This window comes from Bos grunniens, chromosome 13, assembly GCF_055505025.1.
Source record: "Bos grunniens cultivar Pamir isolate PY7600 chromosome 13, Bosgru_T2T1.0, whole genome shotgun sequence".
In the NCBI taxonomy this organism is placed as follows: domain Eukaryota; kingdom Metazoa; phylum Chordata; class Mammalia; order Artiodactyla; family Bovidae; genus Bos; species Bos grunniens.
In genome coordinates, this window is record NC_141177.1 from 47,420,057 (window position 1) to 47,444,184 (window position 24,128).

At 38.0% G+C, this 24,128-nt stretch overlaps 1 protein-coding gene across 21 annotated transcripts in view; it reads left to right on the plus strand.

The window, feature by feature from the left end:
* Positions 1 to 24,128, plus strand: part of WAC (WW domain containing adaptor with coiled-coil) — a 77,718-nt gene that overhangs the window by 28,328 nt on the left and 25,262 nt on the right. For 18 of the 21 annotated variants that reach the window (XM_086333887.1, XM_086333891.1, XM_086333899.1 and 15 more), the window contains exons 4-6: positions 16,087 to 16,193; positions 20,446 to 20,561; positions 21,120 to 21,232. In XM_086333887.1, the coding sequence (XP_086190013.1) occupies positions 16,087 to 16,193; positions 20,446 to 20,561; positions 21,120 to 21,232 (336 nt within the window). Of the gene's footprint in view, positions 1 to 11,578; positions 11,936 to 16,086; positions 16,194 to 20,445; positions 20,562 to 21,119; positions 21,233 to 24,128 lie in introns of those variants that run through there. The other 3 variants (XM_086333903.1, XM_086333905.1, XM_086333906.1) reach the window with 1 other exon arrangement.

Genomic DNA, 24,128 nt, shown 5'->3' on the forward strand with positions numbered 1-24,128 from the left:
TAAGTGAATGTTCTTTGTGTGTGTAGTGTTGACTGCTTTTAACAACAAAGGGAAAGTTTAAAGAGTGTGTTTTGAGTAAATTATTTGCTGTATGTCATTTGGTGCAAAAAAAAAAAAAAAGGTATCAAAATAAACACTTTGAAATAAGTTGTGTTGATCCCAGATATTAAGGAGATGAGTTTAGCTTCGTTCAGTGCACACTGCCTGTCTCGAAAGTACAGCTTCTAGCTTCTCTGTTTATGCATTGGTTATTTTGAATTTTCTTAGGATTGTCTATGTTAGTCTGCTGACACCATCACCTCCCAAATTAAGACTACCTTAAGTTTTAAATTATTAAAATATTTGAGTGTCCTCTTTCAGTTGTAACAGTCTACTTGGAAAAATAATTCTCTGGGTCATATCAGTTTTTTTTCTCTTAACACATTGTCTTTTCTGTAGAGTTCTGAGATTTGTTGTTTAAGTGACAGGCTTCTGCCTGGATGATTTAAGAATTCTTCCTCTTCTTGTCTGACATAGTTCTAAGATATGTATCCTAACAGACTTTAGAGGAATTGGATGTTGGCTTTTTAGTATTTTTTTGCGGTTGAGCATGGATTTAATTTTCCTTGAAATCATTTGTCAGGACTAGTTTGTTGGATTGCTTGTTGGATTTGTTAATTTTTTTCTTTAGTTAATTTTGATAGGTTTTTATGGAGGGCACATGTAGAAAACTTTTGCTGCCTTGCTTCTGGGTTCTTCCTTCCCCAACCAGGGGATGGAACCTGGGCCCTTGGCAGTGAAAGCACAGAGTCCTAACACTACTCATCTGAAAATCTGCTTTTAGTGTAATTTTCATTGTTAAATTTAATGATGTCTGAATCATTTAGTTATTAAAATATCTTATTCCACTCATTGAATTAATGATTTTTAAAATTTTGAAACAATCTCTTAAGATGAGTTTTACATGGTTCTTTTTAGATACTGCCTATTCCATTTTAGCATGGATGGGAATTCCAACACCTAGATGGTAAATAGAGAACATAAGTGTTTTAGGATTACTTACATTATGCAGTGCAACGTGGAATATAATGTTGCTGTTAAAAATGATGTAGAACCACATTTAGTGAGGATGTTCTTGGGTATTAAGTAGAAAAATCCACATGTAAAGTAGGGTGATTCTATGAGTGTTAGATCTATGTGTGAGAAAAAACCTAGGAGGATACAGTTACCCTTCTTAATGCTTTTCTGTAGCTTCTGATTATAATATTGATATGTTCTTGATTTTAGAAAATCAATAGCTATTGCAATTAAAAAATAGTAAAAGACTCAATCGGAAATACGGTTCTTGGGGTTTAAAAGGGTATTACTTGATGATGGGATGATCGTTATGTAAAGACCGTTCCTTATTTGAAGCTTTTCCATCTATTTGCTACAGTTAGTTGTTAACACTGTATTTAAGTCTTTATTTAAGTTTGTCAAATGTTTCTCATTATTTGTTGACAGAATGTTTAAAAAAGTTAAAATTTAAGATTCATATTCATGCAAGACTTCTAATATTAAGCTGTTGTGCATTCCTGGACTGAGGTGTGTATATAGATGTGAATCCTCTTCTGGTATTTTTCTTTGATTTTTGTTATTTTTTGCCAGAATTTTCTGGTTGGTTATTTTAATGATTGAATCTGATTCTGGAACAGATGATGTACTTTTTCCTTGAAAGTTTGAAACAGTTCCTCAGTAAAACTGTAATATCTGAGTCTGGCTAGAGCTGTGATTGGACAGGGTGGGTGTTGAGGAACAGAGAGGGGAACTCAAGGGAGAGTGAAGAGATAACATAATAATAATCTCTGCAGAAAGCATGTTGTAGTAAAATTGGTATGCAGGTTAAACATTATCAGCAACGTTATCTGTTGCAGCTTGTCTTATCCCTAATCATTCTGAGCTTCTGTTTTTAAGATACCTGGTAGTATTTTGCATGCACCATTTAAATGTTTATAAAACTGGTTTAGGTGATACAGCAGTATTTACTTTTCCCTTTAATATACAACCATGTCCCAGTTGGAGAAGACCTAGATACAAGGTGTCCAATCTCAGATCACCGGTACCCCACCCTAAACTGCAGACCTGTCTAAATACAAAGCAGGATGAGTACACAGCAAAAACAGGTGGGGTTTTTAGAGTAAATGCTGTTTGTGTGTATATGTCTGTATTAAGAGACACAGTTCAGTTCACTTCACTCACTCAGTTGTGTCCGACTCTTTGGGACCCCATGAACCACAGCACACCAGGCCTCCCTGTCCATCACCAACTCCCAGAGTTCACCCAAACCCATGTCCGTTGAGTCAGTGATGCCATCGAAACATCTCATCCTCTGTCGTCCCCTTCTCCTCCTGCCCTCAATCTTACCCAGCATCAGGGTCTTTGCAGATGAGTCAGCTCTTCGCATCAGGTAGCCAAAGTATTGGAGTTTCAGCTTCAACATCAGTCCTACCAACAAACACCCAGGACTGATCTCCTTTAGGATGGACTGGTTGGATCTCCTTGCAGTCCAAGGGACTCGCAAGAGTCTTCTCCAACACCACAGTTCAAAAGCATCAGTTCTTCGGTGCTCAACTTTCTTTATAGTCCAACTCTCACATCCATACATGACCACTGGAAAAACCATAGCCTTGACTAGATAGACCTTTGTTGACAAAGTAATGTCTCTGCTTTTCAATATGCTATCTAGGTTGGTCAAAACTTTGCTTCCAAGGAGTAAGCGTCTTTTAAGAGACACAGTACAACAGTATTAAAACTTCTCATCTATAGTGTTTTCCTTGAGGTAACTGCTGGAATATGCTGCCTTTTTTCTTTCATGTAGCTTATAGGTTTGGGGAAAGCACTTTTCCTAGGTAATAGAATGGAGGGTGTCAGTTTTAAAGTAAGTTTAAGTCAGACATTTGTAGTGAGTGTTTCAGGTCATGAATGTCTTCAAACCTATTTGCTGTGTCATATTTAACAGGTGGACTTTGTATACCTGCTTATGATACATAGAACTACTATCCAGCCTTTTCGAGAGCTAAACTCTAGGGATTGTCTATGTCATTTCTTTTTAAATGACACTGTATAGAGCCTAGAGGTTCCAAGAATGTGACTGAGCTATTTACCCTTAATCCCCCACTACCACCATTGTAGCAAGAGGCACTCCTGTCTGAGGTATTGGGTTTCCATTCATGTGTCTATTGAGAAACTCAAGCATTGTTGTAGTTACATCAGGTATTGTAGCATGGCATGGCAGCAAGGTTCCCATGCACAGGAAGTTTCTCTCTTGGTGGAAGAGACATAATATAAAGTAGACAAGGAGGGTAACTTCATGTTGTGATTTGTGTTATAAAGAAAATACATGATAATGGCAGGGAGGAAGGGAGGCCGGTGTAGGAGGTAGTCAGGGAGAGGCCTTTTTAGGGAGTAACGTGAATTGACATCTGAAGGATGAGCAGGCAGCCACGTAAGGAAGAAATTCTGTGGCTTGAAGCTGGGAGAGAATACTAGATAACCATTTCTCTAGAAAGAATCCTCTTAATCTTATTCTTTAGTCTTTCATGTTTTCCTTAAAGACATATTTTTAATCTGCTTTTTCATGATGCACCCAGTACTATTCAAAAGTACCACCAAAAAACCCCCCAAAAGCAAAGATAAAAATCTCCACACACACCCTCTTTGTTTGCTTTCCAGGGTCCTTGATGTCTTTGGCTTAATTTAGCTTAATATAGTTTTATCTCATTTGGGAACCATATGTTCCTGTCAGACTAGTTCTGCTCATTGCCCTCTGAACCCTTTCATTCTGTGCTCATATCCTTTTATGCCGTTTGCTCATATTGTTTGCTTTGACAGAATTTTACTCTCCATTTCATAGAGGACAGGGCACTTACTTGAAGATTCCTTTGTTCATTTGTTCATAGATTGAGGGGGTGCCATGAGGCTTCCAAAGTTGAACTCTGCCACTTGTTCAGTTGATTAGAGTCAGGAGATGAAAATACTAGGAGACCTAAAGGCGTGCCAGCCCCTGCCTCTTTCTTTTGTTTGCTGTACTGTCTCTCTAAAGGCATCAGGTTGGGAGAAGGATATTTTAAGTTTTTCAACTGCATTGTCTCCTACTCATGCTTTTAGAGTCTCACGATAATTTTATCAATTTAACTAAAAATTCTTGTTATTTTTCATACTAACCTATATTTTTCTTTCAAAGGAATGCATTTTGTCTTAGACTAGCCAGTCAGCTAATATAAAAATAAGAAAGCATAGGGAGCAATGTGAGATGTGGTTTAATTACACTGCATAAAAATAACTATAAAGGACAGATGTGCTGTGATGGGGGCTTAAAAAAATTTTTTTTTTAAACTTTTTATTTTGTATTGAGATACAGCCAATTAACAATGTTGTGATAGTTTCAGGTAAACAGGGAAGGGACTTAGCGATACATATACATGTATCCATTCTCAGTGGGGACTTGTTTTTAGATTGAGGGATCAGGGAGGGCTTTTCTAACAACTTGGCATTTAAACTGGAACTGAAGGATGACCAGGAAGTAGTACACAGACAGCAGTGGGAGATAGTGGTGAGCAGGTAGAGTGTATGAAGGGTCTAGGGTAGGAAAGAACTGGGCATATATTCAGAGAAATGAAAGAGGCCCGTGTAGTCAAAGTGTAGTGAGCAATGAGAAGTTTGAATGGCTTCGCTCTGTACTGATTGAAATTCAGAAACACATGTCATGATCTGAGATACATGTTAAAAAGATTATTTTGATTATTCTGTGGTGAGTGTTTTGAACTGGAGATACGAATGAAAGTGGGAGGGCAGTTAGCTATTATGGTGAATCCAGTGAATTTCTACTGGAGTCAAGAAGAAGAGGTGCTTTTAGTCCAGGATTAAGCCTGTAGGGCCCTGTAGTGCTCACTGCCTGTTTACTCTGTGTGGTATTAGGGCCAGTGCCTGAGATCGCTGAAGAGTTGAGAGTCCTGTGTTGATAATTTTTTTAGAAATGTAAGTATGAGGCACTGAATCTTGAGGGCATAGGCAGTTTGAAGGCCCTGGACTTTTCATGGTTACCTTGTTAATACAGCCCTCACCAAGAGCTAACAGAGGGAGGATAAAAATCTTACTCTAAAATCTGCATCAGTCGCCTAGTACAAAGTCAGGTGGCAGAGGTCAAAAGAAGTTACTAATATCCATAATATGCATTTCATATTTAGTTGTCATTTTTTGCAGTCTTGCACACCATTGCCTTATTTGAGAAGTAGAGATTACTACAGAAGTTAGGTGACATCTTCAAGTGTAGAGGCAAAATCTTTACTGAAGCCCAGATTGCCTGAATGAGGCCTGAGTACTCTTCACTAAATAAGTGATTCTTAACTTAGTTAGACCCAATGTCCCCACCCTGCAAGAATTTTTAAAAGTTATTTTAAAAAACATTAAGATATAACTCACACACACACACACACACAAAAAGATATAACTCACATTCCACGCAGTTATCACCCCACCCCCTAGGGGGAAAAATTTTTTTCCGTACCTGTTAACATCATTCCCGTTTTTCTCCCTGCCCACTCCATACTGCTGATCTGCTGTCTTAATAGATTGTCCTGTTGTGGACATGTGGTCTTTGTGACTGGCTTCTTTCACTTAGCATGGTGATTTTGAGGTTCGGTTCATATTGTATCAAATATCTGTACTTAATTCCTGCCCCTGCACCAGGTTAAAGTTTATTCACCAACAGTTCTCAGTGCTTTTAAAGTTCATTCAAGTTTTCTGTAAAACGGTATCATGTGCAACTTTACCACATTCCCGTGACCACAAGAGATTGTTTATTTAAAGCATTTCATGGAGTAGGATTTGAGAAATGATGGCAGACTTCTAAGCTAGACAAGTAAAAGTCAAATATAAGATATATAAAATATATAAGACTTCGGTATCCTTTTTTTGATGTGTAATTCACCTGCCATACAGTTCCTCCATTTACAGCTGTGCAGCCATCACCACAACCAATTTTAGAACGTTTTTATCATTCAGAAAGAAACTGTAGCTGTACCTGCAGCCCCACTCCCCTGTGCTACTGTATGTCAGCAGTCGTTCATCTCCTTTCTGTCTCTATAGAAGGGAATTGGCCTATAGGGACGTTTTATGTAAGTGAAATCCTACAACGTATAGTCTTGTGACTGGCTTGTTCACTTAGCTTAATATTTTCAAGGTTCATTGTGTTTTAACGTGTAGCAATACTTATTCCTTTTTGTTGAATAATATTCCATAGTATAGACATAGGATGTTTTATTCATTTGTTAATCATTTGTGGGGCATTTGGTGTGTTTCTGTCTCTTGGCGGTACCAAGTAGTGTGCAGTAAACATTTGGGGCCCATGCTTTGATTTTTCTTGGACACATACCTAGAGGTGTAATTGCTGTGTTATATGATAACTCTGTATATAACCTTTTCAGGAACTGGTAGCCTGTTTTCCAAAGCAGCCGAGTGTTTACTTCTGTAGCAGCAGTGTGTGGGAGAGTGCCAGTTCTCTACATCCTCACCAACACTTGTTAAGTCTGTTTCTCTGACTGTAGCCATCCTGATGGATGTGAAGTTGTATATCATTGCAGCTTTAATTTGTATTTCCTCGATGGCTAATGTTTAGCATCTTTTCATGTACCTTTTGGCCAGAGAGTTCCTACTAGATTTGCAGATATGTTCTCCCATTCTGTGGATTGTCTTCTCGTTTCTTGATGGTGTACCTTGAAGCACAAAGATTTTTATTTTGACCAAGTCTAATTTTTCTGTTTTTTCTTTTTTGCTTGTGTTTTTGGCAATGAGTATGCCTTTAAGAGTTTTATAGTTTTTGCTCTTATATTAATTTCTGTGATTTATTTTGTATGATGTAAGGAAGGGATACAACTCAGTTTTCCTTGCTGCATGTGTTTTGTAAACTCCCAGTTTCTAGCCTGTAGACAAGTGTGAGTAAAGTAATATATACCACCTGCACATATTAAGAGTAGGAAATAAAAGGGCAGCTTCAAAGGAAACGATGTTAAATGTAATTTGCACAGAGTAGTTGGTATCACGGAGAAGGCAGTGGCACCCCACTCCAGTACTCTTGCCTGGAAAAATCCCATGGACGGAGGAGCCTGGTGGTCTGCAGTCCATGGGGTCGCGAAGAGTCGGACACGACTGAGCGACTTCACTTTCACTTTTCACTTTCATGCATTGGAGAAGGAAATGGCAACCCACTCCAGTGTTCTTGCTTGGGGAATTCCAGGGACCGGGGAGCCTCGTGGGCTGCCGTCTATGGGGTCGCACAGAGTCAGACACGACTGAAGCGACTTAGCAGCAGCAGCAGCAGTTGGTATCAATGTGCTGAAAATATTTAGCATATTCATTTGTTATAAATATACAGGATAGCAATACTCTTTTTTAAATAGTCTATATTAATGAAAGTGAGAGCTTTATTAATCAGTGAGAGTTGTATCTCTTATTTATGTCTAAAGTTTAATTATTTTTGGTCCTAAGTCATGTCTCCTTGATGCCAGCAGGTGTAGTATATGGCATTATTGTTTGTGATGAGGTTTTTGTAAGAGTTGAACATTTTGGTAAAAGTTCAAAACAAAACTCAATACAGTACAATGTGTGCAACAGTTACATTTCTAGAAAATTCAGGTTGAATAAAGCAGAACCAGGTTCTAGGCTCAGTTAATTAGGAGCTGATTTTTTTCAGATATAAAATGGTTCTTTGAAAAATGTCCTGTGCAGAGTAGTTAAGTCCGGTTAGCTACAGCTTTGACTTTTCATTACCAGGTAGCTCATATGCAGTCGGTAAATTGGAGAATGGCATCAATATAATGAAGTTGTGTTGATTCATACATGAAAATTTTTTTTCTAGGAAATGCAAATCAGAATAGCAGGAGTAGGATATAACTTTCAAATAGAAAGGGAAAGCCCTTATCTAGCTGTACAGGCAAGACCTCTAAAGAAAATTCAAGTCTGCTTTCCTCACTTGGCTTGGCTTCCTCTCTGTGGCAATTTATACTTTTCTGTCCATTTTTTTTGATGGTAACCTTGTTACCCAGAATCCCATTTCCATGTTCTCAACCCCAGTAATTTAATATCCCTTGAAGCAATCTGCAAACATACTGAGCTGCTTATCAGTGTTCAAGTTTTTGTTAGTGCTCCAGTTCTGATACAGTGTAGTTTTGAGTGATTTGCTCCTACCCTATTTTCCCCATAAAACTTCTATTTTTAGTGTGCAATTTTGCAGAATTTAAGGTGTTTCAGGAAAATACTGATTGTTATGCAGAAATGCCCATTACAGGTAGATGACTTTTTTTGTGCACTCCCCCTGACCTTTAAGCATAAGTCTTTCTCTCTCAAAATATTTATGGCTGCATTGGATCTAAATTTTGGCACTTAGATTTTTGTTGTGTCAGGTGGGCTTTCTAGTTGTGACGTGCGGATTCAGTAGTTGCAGTGCAGGGGCTTAGTTGCCTGACCAGGGATGGAGCTCTGTCTTCTTCATTGGAGACCTGGACCACTAGGGAAGTCTGAAATCCCCTTATGTTTAAATATCTGTGGTCTCTGATTCTAACTTATGAGAGGAGGATACTTGGAATAAAGTGTGGCTGGATACTATTAATATATGTGTGCATGCTCAATGTGCCTGACTGTCGTGTGACCCCATGGACTGTAGCCTGCTGGGCTGCTCTGTCCATGGAATTTCTGAGGAGGGAATACTGGAGTGGGTTGCCATTCTTCTCCTCCAGGGGATCTTCCCAACCCAGGGATCAAACCCGCGTCTCTTATGTCTCTGGCATTGGCAGGCGGGTTCTTTACCACTAGTGCCACCTGGGAAGCCCTGGTCTGGATCCTGACCACCAAAACCATCTTGACAGAGAAAGTGCCTGTAAAAAATTAAATCTTAAGGTCCCATCTCATAGAGTGTGAATCACTATGAAATTAACTTTGAATTCTACATTTTTTACTAGATTGATATTTGAGGTCCACTGCTGAACCTTCTTCAGTCATGCACATTATCTGCTTGTATTAGTTTGAATAGCAGTTTGGGGTGGTGGATGTACTTGTGATCTTCATTTATTATAGGTGTACCTTACATATTCTTGCCAGTTTCTTGAAGAAAGCATTAAGACTTATTTTCTAAGTCTGAGGATGTCGTAGGGAATTCTAGTGGTTACCATGTTCTGAATAAGGACACAATGCCATATTTTGCCCCTGAATAGACTGGAAACTTATTTCATCTTTAGAAAAGCTAGTTGCATTTCTTAGCCTTGTTTGTTTATATAGAATTGTATGTACTTCCCACTTTCCATTTAATATCCAAGTTCCCTTTTCTAATGGGAGGGCAGTCTAATTGCTTAATGCCCATTTCTTGCTGAGTTAGGTGAGTTTCCCTACATTTTTTGTCCCATTTCCCATGGTACTCTTAGGACTTCATCTTTCTCAGACTGTAGGTTATAGCCTTGTCACTCTTAAGATCTAGCTTCTGAAGTTTAGAGGTTGACAAGTAGGAGGGGTTATTCTGCCCTTTTAAATAGTGAAGATTCTGTCAGGGAGGAGGGTAGCATCTTGCACTATTAACATGAACTGTCTGTCATTTGCCTGGTCCAGGAGTTGGCAGACTTTTTCTTAAAGGGCTGGATAGTAAAAATTCTAGTTTCACGGTCCACACAGTCATTGCCACAATTAAGAGAATAGAAGTAACTGTAGATAATACTTAAATGGCTGGCTGCACGTGTGTTCTGAAAGTCTCGAATACTTGCTTCATCAGACTTTAATTTCTTAAGATTGGTTTAAATTTGTGTTACTTAAAACAGTTTCATCCCACTTAGTCACAAATTCTGCTTTTCTCAAGGAGATAATTTCTTTTTCTTTGAAGTGGACAGCCTTTTTCTTGGTAATGTAAAGAAAGCATAGAGGTCATCAGACGTGTAAACAGCTTTTGCTTCCATTACTTTGTTGAGCCAAGCAGCTTCTATGAGACAGTCTCTCACCAGCATATACACATGTATGTCTCTGAATTTAGCATTGAAAGTCTGAGTTCAAGTTTTATGTGTGGCTGTATTTTTCTTTGGATATGTTACCATCCACAGGTCATTTATTCTTTCTCTCAGCCTGAGACTATGCATTATGCTGCTATTACCAAAATAAAAAACACTTTTCTTATCCTGAAACATACAAATCCATCATGGAGTGGGATATAAAAATTTATGGGAGTTTTCAAAGAAATACTGTTTGTAGCACTCCATAGGTATGGCAGTGGAAAATCGTAACCATAATCATTGCTCTGACCTTGCTTTTCTGCCTGCTTGATACTTCAGTTTGGAAAGAACTACATGGAGAAATTAATAGTCTCAATGGGATGCTCACCCCCCCCCCTAAATACTTTGGAAGATAATATAAACTGTAGCTTTTGTAATAGTTACCTTTGGTTCAGCCAATTATAGTCATATTATTCAGAGACAAATCTTCCCTGCCCTGAGTTCTTAAGTGCATCCTTCTGACCCTAATCTAGAGAGCCTGTTGCCTGCTTTATCATGCTTCCTGTACAACCTCTTACTTATTTTGGGTTCTATTTAAGAATATCAGTTTATTCTTAGTCTTTCGATAAAATATCTGTGTCTTAATCTTGCTCCTCACTTTTTTAGGGAGCCACACCTTTCTGCTTATGGGATCTTAGTTCCCCAACCAAGGGTTGGAAACCATGCCTTCAGCAGTCAAAGTGCAGAGTCCTAACCACTGGACTACCAGGACATTCCTCCTCACTTCTTTTTTTAAGTTGGTAGTTTTGCTAAGTGTTGTAGATGAATCTGTCTCATAGAATGTGGAATCTAGTCCCTATCAAAAAGCTCCTGTTTCTGAAAATAGCTTTCCTCCTAAAGGCTGATTGAGTTTTTTCTCTGGATTCTATTAAAGTCTTAGACTCGTGTGTCTTGATGCTTATGGTTTTTAATTGTTATGTTGTGCCCTCTGAAAACACTGAACAACAGACCTAAAAGCTATTTAACATGTCATTTGTTCAGAGGTTAAGCACTTTAGTACTAATTATCACTTTTTTTTGAATTTTCATTGATACGAAGAATAACACTAAAGTGAATTCCTGTGTCTTAAACTTAAGAGAGATCAGTAGATTTCATTTCTGATATGTCTTAGGCTTATAAAGGACTCTGCCTAACATGTCTTTTACCACATCTTTAGTGTGGCACTACTGTTTCATAGATTTACATCTTGCTCAAGAACGTATGCAAATAAATGTCAGGGCATCTAACCCAGGCTTCTTACAGAACTACTCTGGGGACCATTTCAGTTGGTAAGACTGGCCATTCTTTCCTTCATTATTGCAACATTTATGGAAATTTCCATGGGATCCTCAACTCATAGGGTATAAATGTGGTGTTCTCTAGGCCATATAACTAGTTCTCTTTCACTTGGATGCAACTGTAAAGCTGAGTTTTTAAAAATAGTTTTTAAGTTTACACCTGAAAAGTACAAATTTTGGTGTAGATTTGAAATTTTCTTTTTAAAAGTCTTAATTTGGATTTTTTTTCTTTTTAACTGAATGTGTTGGGGTCCCCAGACCACCCCCCAGGCTTGGTGATTGTCTTAAGAGGAGTCACAGGACCTAACATTCATTACCACGGCTTTGTCTTAATAACTGCGAAAGAACACAAAGTGACGTCGGCAGAGGGAAAAGGCATGTGGTGCAAAGTCTGGAGGACACCAGGTGCAGGCTTCTGAGAGTCTTGGCCCAGCAGAGAGACACAGCACACCCTTCCTTCCTCCAGCAGCGGATTGGGACAACACTGGTGAAATGTTGTGGACTGTGGAAGCTTATTAGAGATTTGGTACCCAAGGTTTTTATTGGATTTGGATTCTTATGCAGGCATCTCTGCCTGATTTGAACCAGAAGTCTGGATTCCCAGTAGGAAAGCAGGTATTCAGTATAAACCATATCATCTGCAGAAAGGCTTAGGCACAGTGAACCACTCTTAACAGTTGCTGTTGTGGGAACCCTCCTGAACAGTCATTGTGCTAGCCGAGGACCAACTGTGCAAGCAGACTTTTCTAAGAATAGCAATCTCAGGCTGGCATGTTAACGTCCCTGTACACGGAGCTTATCCTTGACTGATTGCTTCTTTCGATTGTGTTTGGTCTTAAAATGTTTATTGAAGAATTTATTTACTGTATTTTTTTAAAAGTTGAGGATGTTTTACATAAATACATACTATCCAACAAGGTACATTTAAACAAGTAGATGAAGAAACCACTAGGCATCTTAAGCAGCAGTCTTGTTTTGTTGGGAAATTTTCCTCTTGTATCCCTTATATTTTCCTAAGTACATATCTTTTGTCATATCATTAGCTTTATTGGGTCTCTGAGTCTGCTTCTAGCTTCCCCAATAAGCTGTGTTGTAGCCAACGTTAAATCTTGGTTATTCCCTTTCCTCTTGCCTTGCTGTTACTCATTCTGAGCTCATAGTGCTTGTTTTTTACATTACTGTATGCCAGTCCCCTACCTGTCACCTTTCCAATGGAACAGACTTCTTGCTCCACTTCTGAATTCTTAGAATCTGCTGACCATTCCAGTTGAGTATGTGAAACCTTAGGTTGTCTTCTGTCCTAATCCACCTTTCTTACCCATTTGGAGGCATGCCTTGGGGAGATTGCCATTTTGGTTCCAGACCATTTCAGTCAAGTGAATATTGCAATAAAGTGAGACACAAGTTTTTTTTATTTCCCAGTGCATGTAAAAGTTTATACTATACTATAGACTGTTAAGTGTGTAATAGCATTATGTCTTAAAAAATGTACATACTTTAAGCTCCAGTACTTTGGCCATCTGATGGAAAGACCCTACTCATTGGAAAAGACCCTGATACTGGGAAAGATTGAAGGGAAAAGGAGAAGGGGACAGCAGAGGATGAGATGGTTAGAGAGCATCACTGACTTTGGTGGACATGATTTGCATAAACTCCAGAATGATAGTAGGGACAGGGGAGCCTGGCATGCTGCAGTCCATGGAGTTGCAAAGAGTCAGACACACCTAAGCGACTGAACAACCATCTTAATTTTAAAATACTTTTATTACTAAAAAAAAAAAAAAATGCTATTTTGTGAGCCTTCAGGAATCCTAATCTTAAGGTCTTGCCTCTATGTTGATGGCCGCTGACAGATTGGGGTGGTGATTACTGAAGGCTGGGTTGGCTGTGGCAATTTCTTTAAGACAGTGCAGTTTGCTGGCTTGGCTCTTTTTTTCACAAATGTTTCTCTAGCATGCAGTCCTGGTTGATAGCATTTTGCGTCTTTCAAAATCGGAGTCAGTGATTTCCAAGCCTGCTGTTGCTTTTATCAGTCAAATTTTTGTAATATTCTAAATCCTTTGTCATTTCAAACAGTCTTCACAACATCTTTACCAGCAGTAGCTTTGCTCTTAAGAAACCTCTTTATTCATCCATGGGAAGCAGCTCCTCATCCATTCAGGTTTTATCATGAGATGCAGCAGTTCAGCCCCATCTGCAGCTCCACTTCTAGTTGTCTTGCTGTTTCCACCACATCTGCAGTTCCTTCCTCCACTGAAGTCTTGACAAGTCTCAGAGTCACCTGTGAGGGTTGGAATGCGCTTTTTCCATACTCCTGTTAATGCTGATATTTTGACCTCTTAACGTGCATGAATCATAAATGTTCTTGCTGGCATCTAGAATGATGAATTCTTTCCAGAGGGTATTTAATTTACTTTACCTAGGTCAGTCAGACTCACGTCTATGGCAATTATAACTTTATGAAATGTATTTCTGAAAAAGAACAGGAAGTTGAAATGACTCCTTGATCCATGGGCTTGCACAGTAGTTGTTACCAGGCATGAAAACAACAAGAATCTTGTATGTTTCCATAAAGCTCTTGGATGACCAGGCAAATTGTCAGTTAGCCCTAGTACTTTGAGAGGAGTCTTTTTTCTTAACAGTGGGCTGAAAACATGTTGTAAACAGATGTGCTGTCATTCAGGCTTTGTTCCATTTATAGGCAGAGAAGATTTAGCATAGTTCTTAAGGGCCCTGGGATTTTCAGGTGGTAAATGAGCATTGGCTTCAACTTCAAGTCGCCAGCTGCCTTAGTTCCTGAGAGAGTCAGCCTGTTCTTTTAAGCTTTGATGCCAGGCATTGACGACTTCTCTCCGTGAAAGTAATAGAAGGCTGTTTCAATCTATGTTGAAAATTTTGTTGTTTAGTGTAGCCACCTTCATGAATGTAAGATTTTAGCTTGATCTCCTGGTGACTTGCTGCAATTTCTACATCAGCACTTGTGGCTTCACTTTGATGTTACAGAGGCAACTTCTTTGCTTCAGCCTCAGGATCCAACCTCTTGGCTTAAGACTTTTCGCTGCAGTTTCCTCACCTCTCTCAGCCTTCATAGAATTGAAGAGTTTGCTCTGCACTAGGCTTTGGCTTAGGGGAATGTTGTGGCTAGTATGTATAATCTTTTCTCCATCTGAACTCAAACTTTATCGACATCAGCAGTAATGCTGTTGTGCTTTCTTCGTGTGTTCACCGGAGTAGCACTTTTAATTTTCCTGCAGGAACTTTCCTCCTGCATTCACATTGGCTAACTGTTTGGTGCAAGAGGCCCAATTTGCTTTCTGTCTTGGCTTTCAACCTGCCTTCCCCGGTAAGCTTAACCATGTCTAGCTTTTCAGTTAAAGTGAGAGGTATGTGACTCTTCCTTTCACTTGAGCACATAGAGGCCATTGTAGGGTTATTAACTGGCCTAATTTCAATACTGTGTGTCTCAGGGAAAATGACAGCCCGTGGAGAAGGGGAGACATGGGGGAGCAGTCAAAACACACACATTTATCATTTAGGCTTGCCATCTTGTGTGGATGTTGTTTGTGGTGTTTCAAAACAAATTCAGTAGTAAATCAAAGATCACTCTCCACGGATTGCTGTAACAAAGATAATCACAGTGAACAAATTTGAAATGTTATGAGAATTAACCAAAATGTGACACAGAGATAAGAAGTGAACCAATGCTGTTGGAAAAATAGCACTGATAGATGTAAGATTGACACAAACCTTCAATTTGTACGAAACTCAGTATCTGTGAAGTTTAGTAAAGCAAAGCCCAATAAAGCAAAGGTAGGTCTGTAGTTGTTCTTGTTGATTGAAATAGTTAATTCTTACTCAATTGTTCTCATAACCACCCTGATTCTGACTGCTAATTAATTTCCAGGGCCACTGGACCATCTAAATTGCTCTTCCTGCTTCCAGCTTTTGTTCATTATCTTGTAGCCCCCATACCACTTGCTAGTTCATTTTTTGGGACAAGGAGTAGGTGGGAAGTTGAATTATGTTACCTTTATGATGAAAAATTGATGGAATGAAACTGAAATACTAACAGTTAGACTTGGGTAGTGGAGCTTTTTGTATTACTAATCAAGTCTGGATTTTTAGATCTTGGCTTTTCTTAAGATAAAACTGGCATCCCTGATGGTCATGGTTCATAAAATTCATGAGTTACTTTAAAGCAACTGTCCTGTTGTGAGGAGATATGATGTCATTTTCATCATCTTGAAAGCAGGCACCTTCCCTGAAACTTAACTTTTGAAAACTTTATACTGTTTTAGTTAAAATTTGTCAAAACTTGAAAAAGCAAGTGTGGAAACTGTTTAAGAAGTTGAAAAGTAATTGCAAAAACTTACTAGATAATTGAGGCTTCCCTAGTGGCTCAGATGGTAAAGAATCTGCCTGCAATACAGGAAACCCGGGTTTGATCTCTGGGTTGGGTAGATCCCCTGGGGAAGGGAATGGCAACTCAGCTCACTATTCTTGCCTGGAGAACTCCATGGACAGTGGATAATTGGGTAACTGTCACTTTTGTTCTCTCATTAGTGGAACTTTTGGCCTTTTTTCTGTGTATGTTGTGTCTTTAATACAACTTGTAATTTAAAAAAAAACACCTACAGTTTCCTAGAAATGATAAAAATTCAGGTTTACAATGATGAATTAGTGATATATCTGTAGTATGACAGAAGCCCAGTATAAACATCAGCTATGACTTACTTAAAATTGTCTTTGCTTTTTATTTTTTAAAGGGACCAGTTACTCTCCCCAAGAAAATTCACACAACCACAGTGCTCTTCATAGTTCAAATTCACATTCTTCTAATCCAAGCAATAATCCAAGCAAAACTTCAGATGCAGTAAGTATATAAACGTTTGCAGTTTTGTTTTTTGAATATATTGCAAAATTTTTAAAAATCAATGTTGATCTTAATGCACCTGAACTAATGAGCTAGCTTTAATATTAAAACTGAGGATAGTCTGAATATGCTATCTTGATATTGTTTCATTAACATTCTTTTGTGGAGCAAAATTTACTGTTGTGATACTTGAGATACAAAGAACTTCAGATTATGAAACTTGTGTCTTGAGCTTTTTTCCCCATAATCTTTAAACTTTTGTTATTAAAATCTATAAGTTGAGTATCTACTATATATTCTATACCCTATAAAACATTAGTGATAATAGAGATCTCGGTCCTGAAAGGCATCAAACCCAGTGAGGTACTGTAGGTTTTTCTAAAAATGAAGTAATTGTTAATGAAGTAGTTTGAACTTTTTAAAGTTAGGATTCAAATGAAAGTTCAATACATTCATGCAAAAATAACATTTCAACTTTCCAAGCAGATGCTAGATTTTTTATGTATAGAACAGAAAAAAAAGTGGAGACTGACTGTAGGTCCGTAAACCATTAGATCAGTACATGTTAAGGTCCTGGGGGAGCCCTCAAGAGGGGACTGAGCCTGGATGAAGAGGCTGTGCTGGCCAACAGGCTGACTGTAATCCATGTAGTGGAAGAGATCTGGAATTCGTGTAGCATGGAAAGGAACAGCGCCTACAAAGACATAGAAGTGTGAAAAAGCACTTTGTTTGGAGAACACAGGTTTTGCTGGTGTGGAGAAATGGTAGGAGTTCAGGTTACAGAGAGAATGGGGTCAGATCACACAGCGTTTTTTGCTTCCCATGGATCATGGACTGTACGTGAAGGCAGTGGAGAGTTCCTCAAGGGCCTAGTCAGGGAAGTGCTATATTTGCAATTTAAAAACCATCAGATAGCAGTGTGGAAAATCCGTTACAGGAAGGACAAAAGGACAACTAACTGAAAGGCCAGGGAAGTATTGGTTGAATCCTACAGCCATTGCCTTGGTTATTCAGGTGGTTATCGTACCTTAAGTGGTATTTAAAACTCTTGGAGTTTATTATTTTTTGTTTCTTGTTGAATCAGTGTTATTAGTACATTTCCAGAGAAAATTGGGACATCAATGATTTTCATAAAAAACACTGTGCTTAGTTTTAAGTATTAGGGTATGTTTATGAAAACAAATCATACTGGTTATTTCAGCACAGAGAATTTCAAACACAGAAAACAAAAAGTAGCATAGATAGTGATTACCCTTGAGGACTGGAAACAAAAGGAAGAGGTTGGGGGTTATCAGAACCTAATTGCTCAGAGGAGGAGCCCAGCACAGTTCTCTGAGGGATATAATGAAAGTTTCTGATTCTGGATTGAGAGCTAGAAACTGGGATCCGCTGTGGCTGCTTTCTCCTGCCCTTCAGTCCTCTAATGTCTGGTATTGGCAGACTCTTAACAGAAAGCCAGCTGGCTAAGTAGAAAGTAATTTGCATTGTCCCAGCCTTAGCATCACAGAACATAGAAGGATGGTATTGAGATCCAGACAGCAGCTTGATAAACTTTCACAGGTGTTATCATCACACTGCTTCTGCTGAATCATTTTCACTAAGAAATATACTCAATATTTTACAATGAATATCCATTTTTGTGAAAAATAGCCCCATTAATTTAACAGTCTAGCACTAACCTCATGTTCCCTTCATCACTGACTATTTAGATTTTGTATTCATCTGCTGGTAGGACAGAGGCGGGCCATGTGGACATTGTTTTGGTGAAAAAAAATTCTTTATTCAGGAAAAACAGTTTCTGATTATCTTGATTTTCAGGAAATAGATTGGCATAATGAAATCAGCATAAATAATGGGCATCAGAAAGTTTGCAACATCCAGATTCTAAAGGGTGTCAGGGGATTTCAGTATGTGAGTGGCAACAGAACAGGGATTAAATGTCATGTGTTTTTAGAATCAAGGTTCCCCTTTCTGTAAATTTCAACTCTAAGTATATAATTAACCTTCAAGTGGTAGTCTTTTTCATCATAATGTACCCAGTGGGCATGGCATTTTTTTACAAACTGATTTTAATGTTACCTGAGAAGCTGGCTTTTGAACATTAGCAATCTGAAGTAATCTGAAGGTTACTTTCAAACTATGTCTTAAAATCACTTCTAATGGACTTTTTTTTTTTGAGTAGTAAAGTAAAATATAAAATCACCATTCATTAATATTTTTGTAATGAAAGAGATGCATTGATGAATATTAGGTAGCCCAGGTTTAAAAAAAAAGATTATTTTAACCCAGGTTAAATAAAATATCTTATATTTGTCATTATACCTCAGTAAAGTGGAAAATAATACAATGGGAAAAACATTTAACACCTGCTTTTGCATATCAGCATTTTAATAATTTCCTTGTTTCTTTAAAAGTTTCTTCCTTAACCTGTTTTGAGGGATAGAAATAGGGTGGAGAAGATGAACTTAATTGCTAGTATGTGATTGTAATGCTGTACCCTGGAGCGCATTTTGTTAAGTAAGATATTAACTTGTACTAACCTAGGATTTGATAGACCCGTGCTCTTCAAGCTTCTCGTCTGTGAACTTTTAACTCACTGTCCTGCAGGTTGTGCCACAACGGAAATTAGTTGTCATTAAATACACTCTTTAGTTGAGCTATGGTATATGTTTGTTTTTTAAAACAAGACCTTGGGCTCGGGAAGCAGTGTGTTGATATATATTCTGATGTCTCCTCCAGGACAGGTCACAGTTTGCATAACCATCACTTTTGAAGAGCACTGGCTTAGACCTTTCTGTTCTACTCTGGTGTCCTCTGTCAGCCTTTAGACCAAATCTCCTTCAACCTCTTTAGACCGAACTAGTAAATTCCATGTAATCACCTGCCCAGCAAACCAAATCTTGCAAATACATCCATAGAGGGCTTTGTTAGCATAATAATTTAGATCTAGGGGGTGGTAGATGGTAGAGAAGAACCCTTTTGAATTTTGCCTTCTGTATTGGGTACCTGCAGCCTGGTGAAGCCTTCTCCTGGCTAGAGTCGGGTGGGTGTTGAGAGTTGACTCTCCCCTGATCTCTAGAGATTTGGAAGCACTGGGCTGATTTCCAGCAGCTTCACAATTTTGAAATAGCCTGAGAGCAGAATCTGCAGTGTTCTTCAGCTATGCTCAAAATTGTTGTGGTATTTCCAAAATTGGTGTTGATTTAGTGGAAATAATAGGTACCCGGAAACCTGAGTTTTGGTCTTTTCTTCTATCACTCATTAGTTTTGTGATGTATGGACATGTTCTCTCAGCTTGTTCCTATGTGCTGAATTCAAGCTGAATACGCAGTGCATAAGAATTCATTTCCTGAAGTGTTCAAATTGTGTCCCTCTGCACAGTGGTGAGCAAGGAAGAAGGATGAACTCCCAAAGTATAACCTTTGCTTCATTTTAATCTCAGAGCTCCTTGGTAAACAGCTATCAGTAAATTCATATAATACTAGGATTTCTACCAGATTTCCTGGAGCCAGTGCAGGCAGTTAAACATTACATTGTTGAGATTAGTTCCATGAGAACTGGGCCTTTCAGGTAATTTTTAATTTCATGATAATTTTATAGTGTCTATGAAATGACCAGCAAGAGACTGTATCTGAGAACTAAGAGCAATTTTAGTTCTGGGAAAATGAGTACTGCTGATGATCCTGTATGTTGTGTGAGACAAGTTCAGTTAATACTTGACATGTCTTGTGGATTGTGAAGCTGGAGCAAATTCATAGCTTTTAATATCCTGTCTTTATACTGAAGCTTTCTTGTGTATGCTTTTATCCCCCACTAAGTAACAGTGAATACAAGCAGGTTGTTCTCTGTTACACAGATTACTGTTGTGCCTTAAAGTGTTCAGAACTGATGTGCTTTCATGCCATCAGGTCAGTCAGTTGAGTGGATTCTCTGTATGACTAGACTTCAGCAGTTAAAATTGTGTTAATGGGGGTTTTGTAATGCTTTTCTAAGGTCAGTATGATATTAATTTCATGTCTTTCTTGTACCTAGTAAAGATACTGAACTGTTTAATTTGATACTTTATAGAGTGTACCATTGTTACAGTTGAAGGTTTTCTTAGACTAAGAGCTCCTTAAGTGTACATGCAGATGATTCCATCTCAGATGAGGGCACCTTTGTCTCAGGTCTTTTCCCCTATGTGTGCTTATAAAACCATTTACATTCTTGATATATCAAATGATTACATTAACATTTTCTAATTTTTTTTAAGCCTTATGATTCTGCAGATGACTGGTCTGAGCATATTAGCTCTTCTGGGAAAAAATACTACTATAATTGTCGAACAGAAGTTTCACAATGGGAAAAACCAAAAGAGTGGCTTGAAAGGTATTTGTGCTTAATTGAACAGTATTTCTCATTCTTGATTCTACAGGCTAACATCTTAGGATGCTAAACATTCTACATTTAGGTTTCTTAGTGTGCTATTCATCACTTCTCTACTTAATTGAAATGTTGACCATTGTCTGTGTTTTCCATAATTTCTCTTAAAAAACCAAAAAACTAGGACAGATGAGCAGCTGTTCACAAGGTCCTTGTAAACAGTATATTTAATTTTAAAACATATTGATCTACATTTATTCATCTTTTCTATAATTTGTATTCGAATTCTTCATCTTGTAGGACAGTGTTTCCGTCATGTAGAATGTAGAATTATTGTTACCGTGTTGAGTTGTGGGGTTCATGGCATGTAAATAATCAGTGTAATGTTGCCGTCAGTGAGAAGCATTACTATTGTTGCTGTGTCCCAGGTCCCACACCAGTTACATGACATCACTGCTTTGTTCTTTGATGTTCAATGTACTGTTTCCTTAAGCATTTGACCAGAATGTTGTGTAGGTTCATTGTATCTGTTGTAATTTTTATGGGTTTATTTTTTATTTTTAGAGAACAGAGACAAAAAGAAGCAAACAAGATGGCAGTTAATAGCTTCCCAAAAGATAGAGATTACAGAAGAGAGGTGATGCAAGCAACAGCCACTAGTGGGTTTGCCAGTGGAAGTAAGTATTAATTTTTTTCTTTGAACTAATGTAGTGTTTGATTCATTCCAGTAGTTTACAGATATATGTGCATTGCCACTTATAATGTAAAATAGTTAGAAACATAACAGGTTTTTTATGCTGGATCTGTCCTTGTAACCTACATTATTTTGTTTCTTGAAAAGGGAAAGAGTATATAATAGTACATAGTAGAATGAATACACCTGTGTATTCATCACTACTCATAATGGCTATGATGCCACTGAGTTGGTTAAAAAGTAAAATTTCATGCTGCCGCAACACCCCTCTCCCCCCATTTAAACTGGACACTGCAAACCTTCCTGGATTTCAATCTAATAATTAAATCAAAGGTACACAGATAGTGACATGAAATGCCTGTTTTTGTGTTGCCAGTGAGAAAACTTGTTTATCCTTGTATCTGGAAATGGTTTCATAATGATCATAGATCTGTGTGCTATCTCTGTACTGTGGGCATACCTTCATGTTCTCTTAAGGTCAGATTTTGTCCAAGTTGAACAATATGGGTAACATAAATTTATTTTTTTTAATTCAAGTAAAGTTTGAAGTTAAAGATTTTACCACATATGTTCTATTCCCAGTGACTTGTCTTGCCCAGAATAAAATTTAAATGCCACATAGAATTCTTAGGCTCTTTATCAAGTTTTGAGAATTTTAAGATGTGTTTTGGAAATTCTTAGACTTAAGCATATTTGAGTTCTCATTCTGTAACTCAAAAAAGTAGGTATATATTTGGTCCCAATAAAGGATATTGAACTTTTGATGGGAAAAATTAAAGGTGAAACAGATAATATAGTTCTGTAGGGCTGAATGTTTAAAATGTGTTTCTGGAAACATTAAATTTGTTATATTAAATTGTACTTGAGTTTTAGAAAATGGTTTAAGGTACTCTAAGAAATTAAGAATATTGTATTTTGATACAGAAGACTTTGGTTGTAGTCTCATTTTACTTAAGTAACTGACTTTTGGTGAATAACTAAAAATGAGTGGCTTTTCCTTCCAGATTAAAAAATACATAGTGCCCAGCTTGTGGTCCTCTTGAATAAATTATGGGCATCCAGGAGAGTGGCTAGTTGGGTGTAAAGGTAACATACTTCAGTTATTAGGGTGGGCCTCTCCACACAAGAGGCTGGTGATTCCCAGAGAGGAAAAGATTACCATCTAGTGTGTCTCTTCCTCCAAAATAACCTAGGCACTTGTCCTCCCTTGCGGGTAATTAGAGATCTAATAGAAACGTTGACAGAAGTGAAAATACAAGTTTTGTCTGCTTAAAAAATATCTTTAAGAAAATAAAAACCATAGTTTTTTTAAAAGTTATCTCTGTCTTGTTTTTACTTTCGGAAGTGAAGTCAGTTTTTCTTCTTTATGATTTCAGAAGTTAGACGTGTTTGTTACTAAAAATGAAAGAGGGAAAATATTTTAATCTCATGATTCAGGAACACTTGGAGACATAAACTTATTTTCTAGCTGCATATAATAGTATATAAAACTACATGTGTATGTGTTTTATATCAAAATCAGATTATGTTACTGTTCTTAACCTTTTCTTCTACTCAATAATGTTTCAAGGATATAGGACTTCGCAGGCGATCCAGTGGTTAAGACTTGTGCTTCCACTGCAGGGAGCAGGGGTTTGATCGCTGGTTGAGGAACTATGATTCTGCATGACTTAAGGCACTGCCAAAAAAAAAAAATTTTTTTTTTTTTCCAAACATATATTTGCTTGTCATTTTATAATTTAACTTTTATTATGTTGACTGCATGCTCAAAATGTTTTTTGGACATGCTCATGTCCGGTAGATAATCCTCTGTCTGTAGAGACTGGTATGGTTTTCAGCTTTTTCCTACAGTAAACAGTGCTGCTATTCCTGTGCTTGCCCACTTACCGGATAACTTAGTTAAATTCCTAGAAGTGTAGAGGAGGAGAGTGGGTCTGTGTTTGTGTTGAAATGTAGTCATATATTACACTTTTTGAGTTTACAATGTTTGAGAAAGGGTTTTAGCTGTATTGCTGCTTCTACTTCTGCTTCTACTTCTACTAAGCCTTTGAAGTACTTTGTCTACCAAAAACTGCTGGGAGAGTTTCCTCTGTGTCTGGTACATTGGTATGCATGTAAGGTAGCACTTAAAGCTTTGTTCTTCCTAACAGCCCACTAAAGAGGTGTGGAGCAGGGAGCAGGAGGATTGGGAACACTTTACATGTAAAGAGAGAAAGGTAGAAGAAAGGATTTTTAAGAGCATTTTGGGGTTTTGGGTTTTTTGGCAGTGTTGCAAATAATCCACAATTTGACACTGAAGTTGTATAGGTGAAATTTTAAATTTGATATCGCTGCTACTGTAATTGCACTGATGTGGTTGTATTGTGTTTTGTTTGATTTTTAATCTTTAATCTATGCCTCGTAGAGTGATTGCTCTGTGGTTAGAGAAACTTTACCTTGGTGTGTTCAACAGTGACACTACTGACATTCTGGGTCAGGTCATTCTTGGTGGATTCTATCCTCTGTTGTAGAATGTAGAGCTTGTTCCCACCTCCACACATAAGATCCCAGTGGCACTCCTCTCCTCGCCCCAGTCGTGACAATCGTGTTTCCAGACACTTGCTTAGTGTTCCTGTTGTGGGGATGTGCAGATCAAGTCACTTGAACCGTGTTTCGTCTTGAGTTGTGAGTAATAGAAAACTGTTGGGGCCGTAGCATTCTCATTTGCTATGATTTTGCTGCTGTGTCCCCCCCTCACCCCCAAAGTTTACACATGTGAGAAGTATCTTTAATTTTCATCTGAATACATTTTGGCTGTAGTCATACAGAACAAAGGGCATTTCCTTCATGAGGAAAGTGACAAGGTTGATGGGAATTGGGCATGTTTTGTTTTTGTTTTT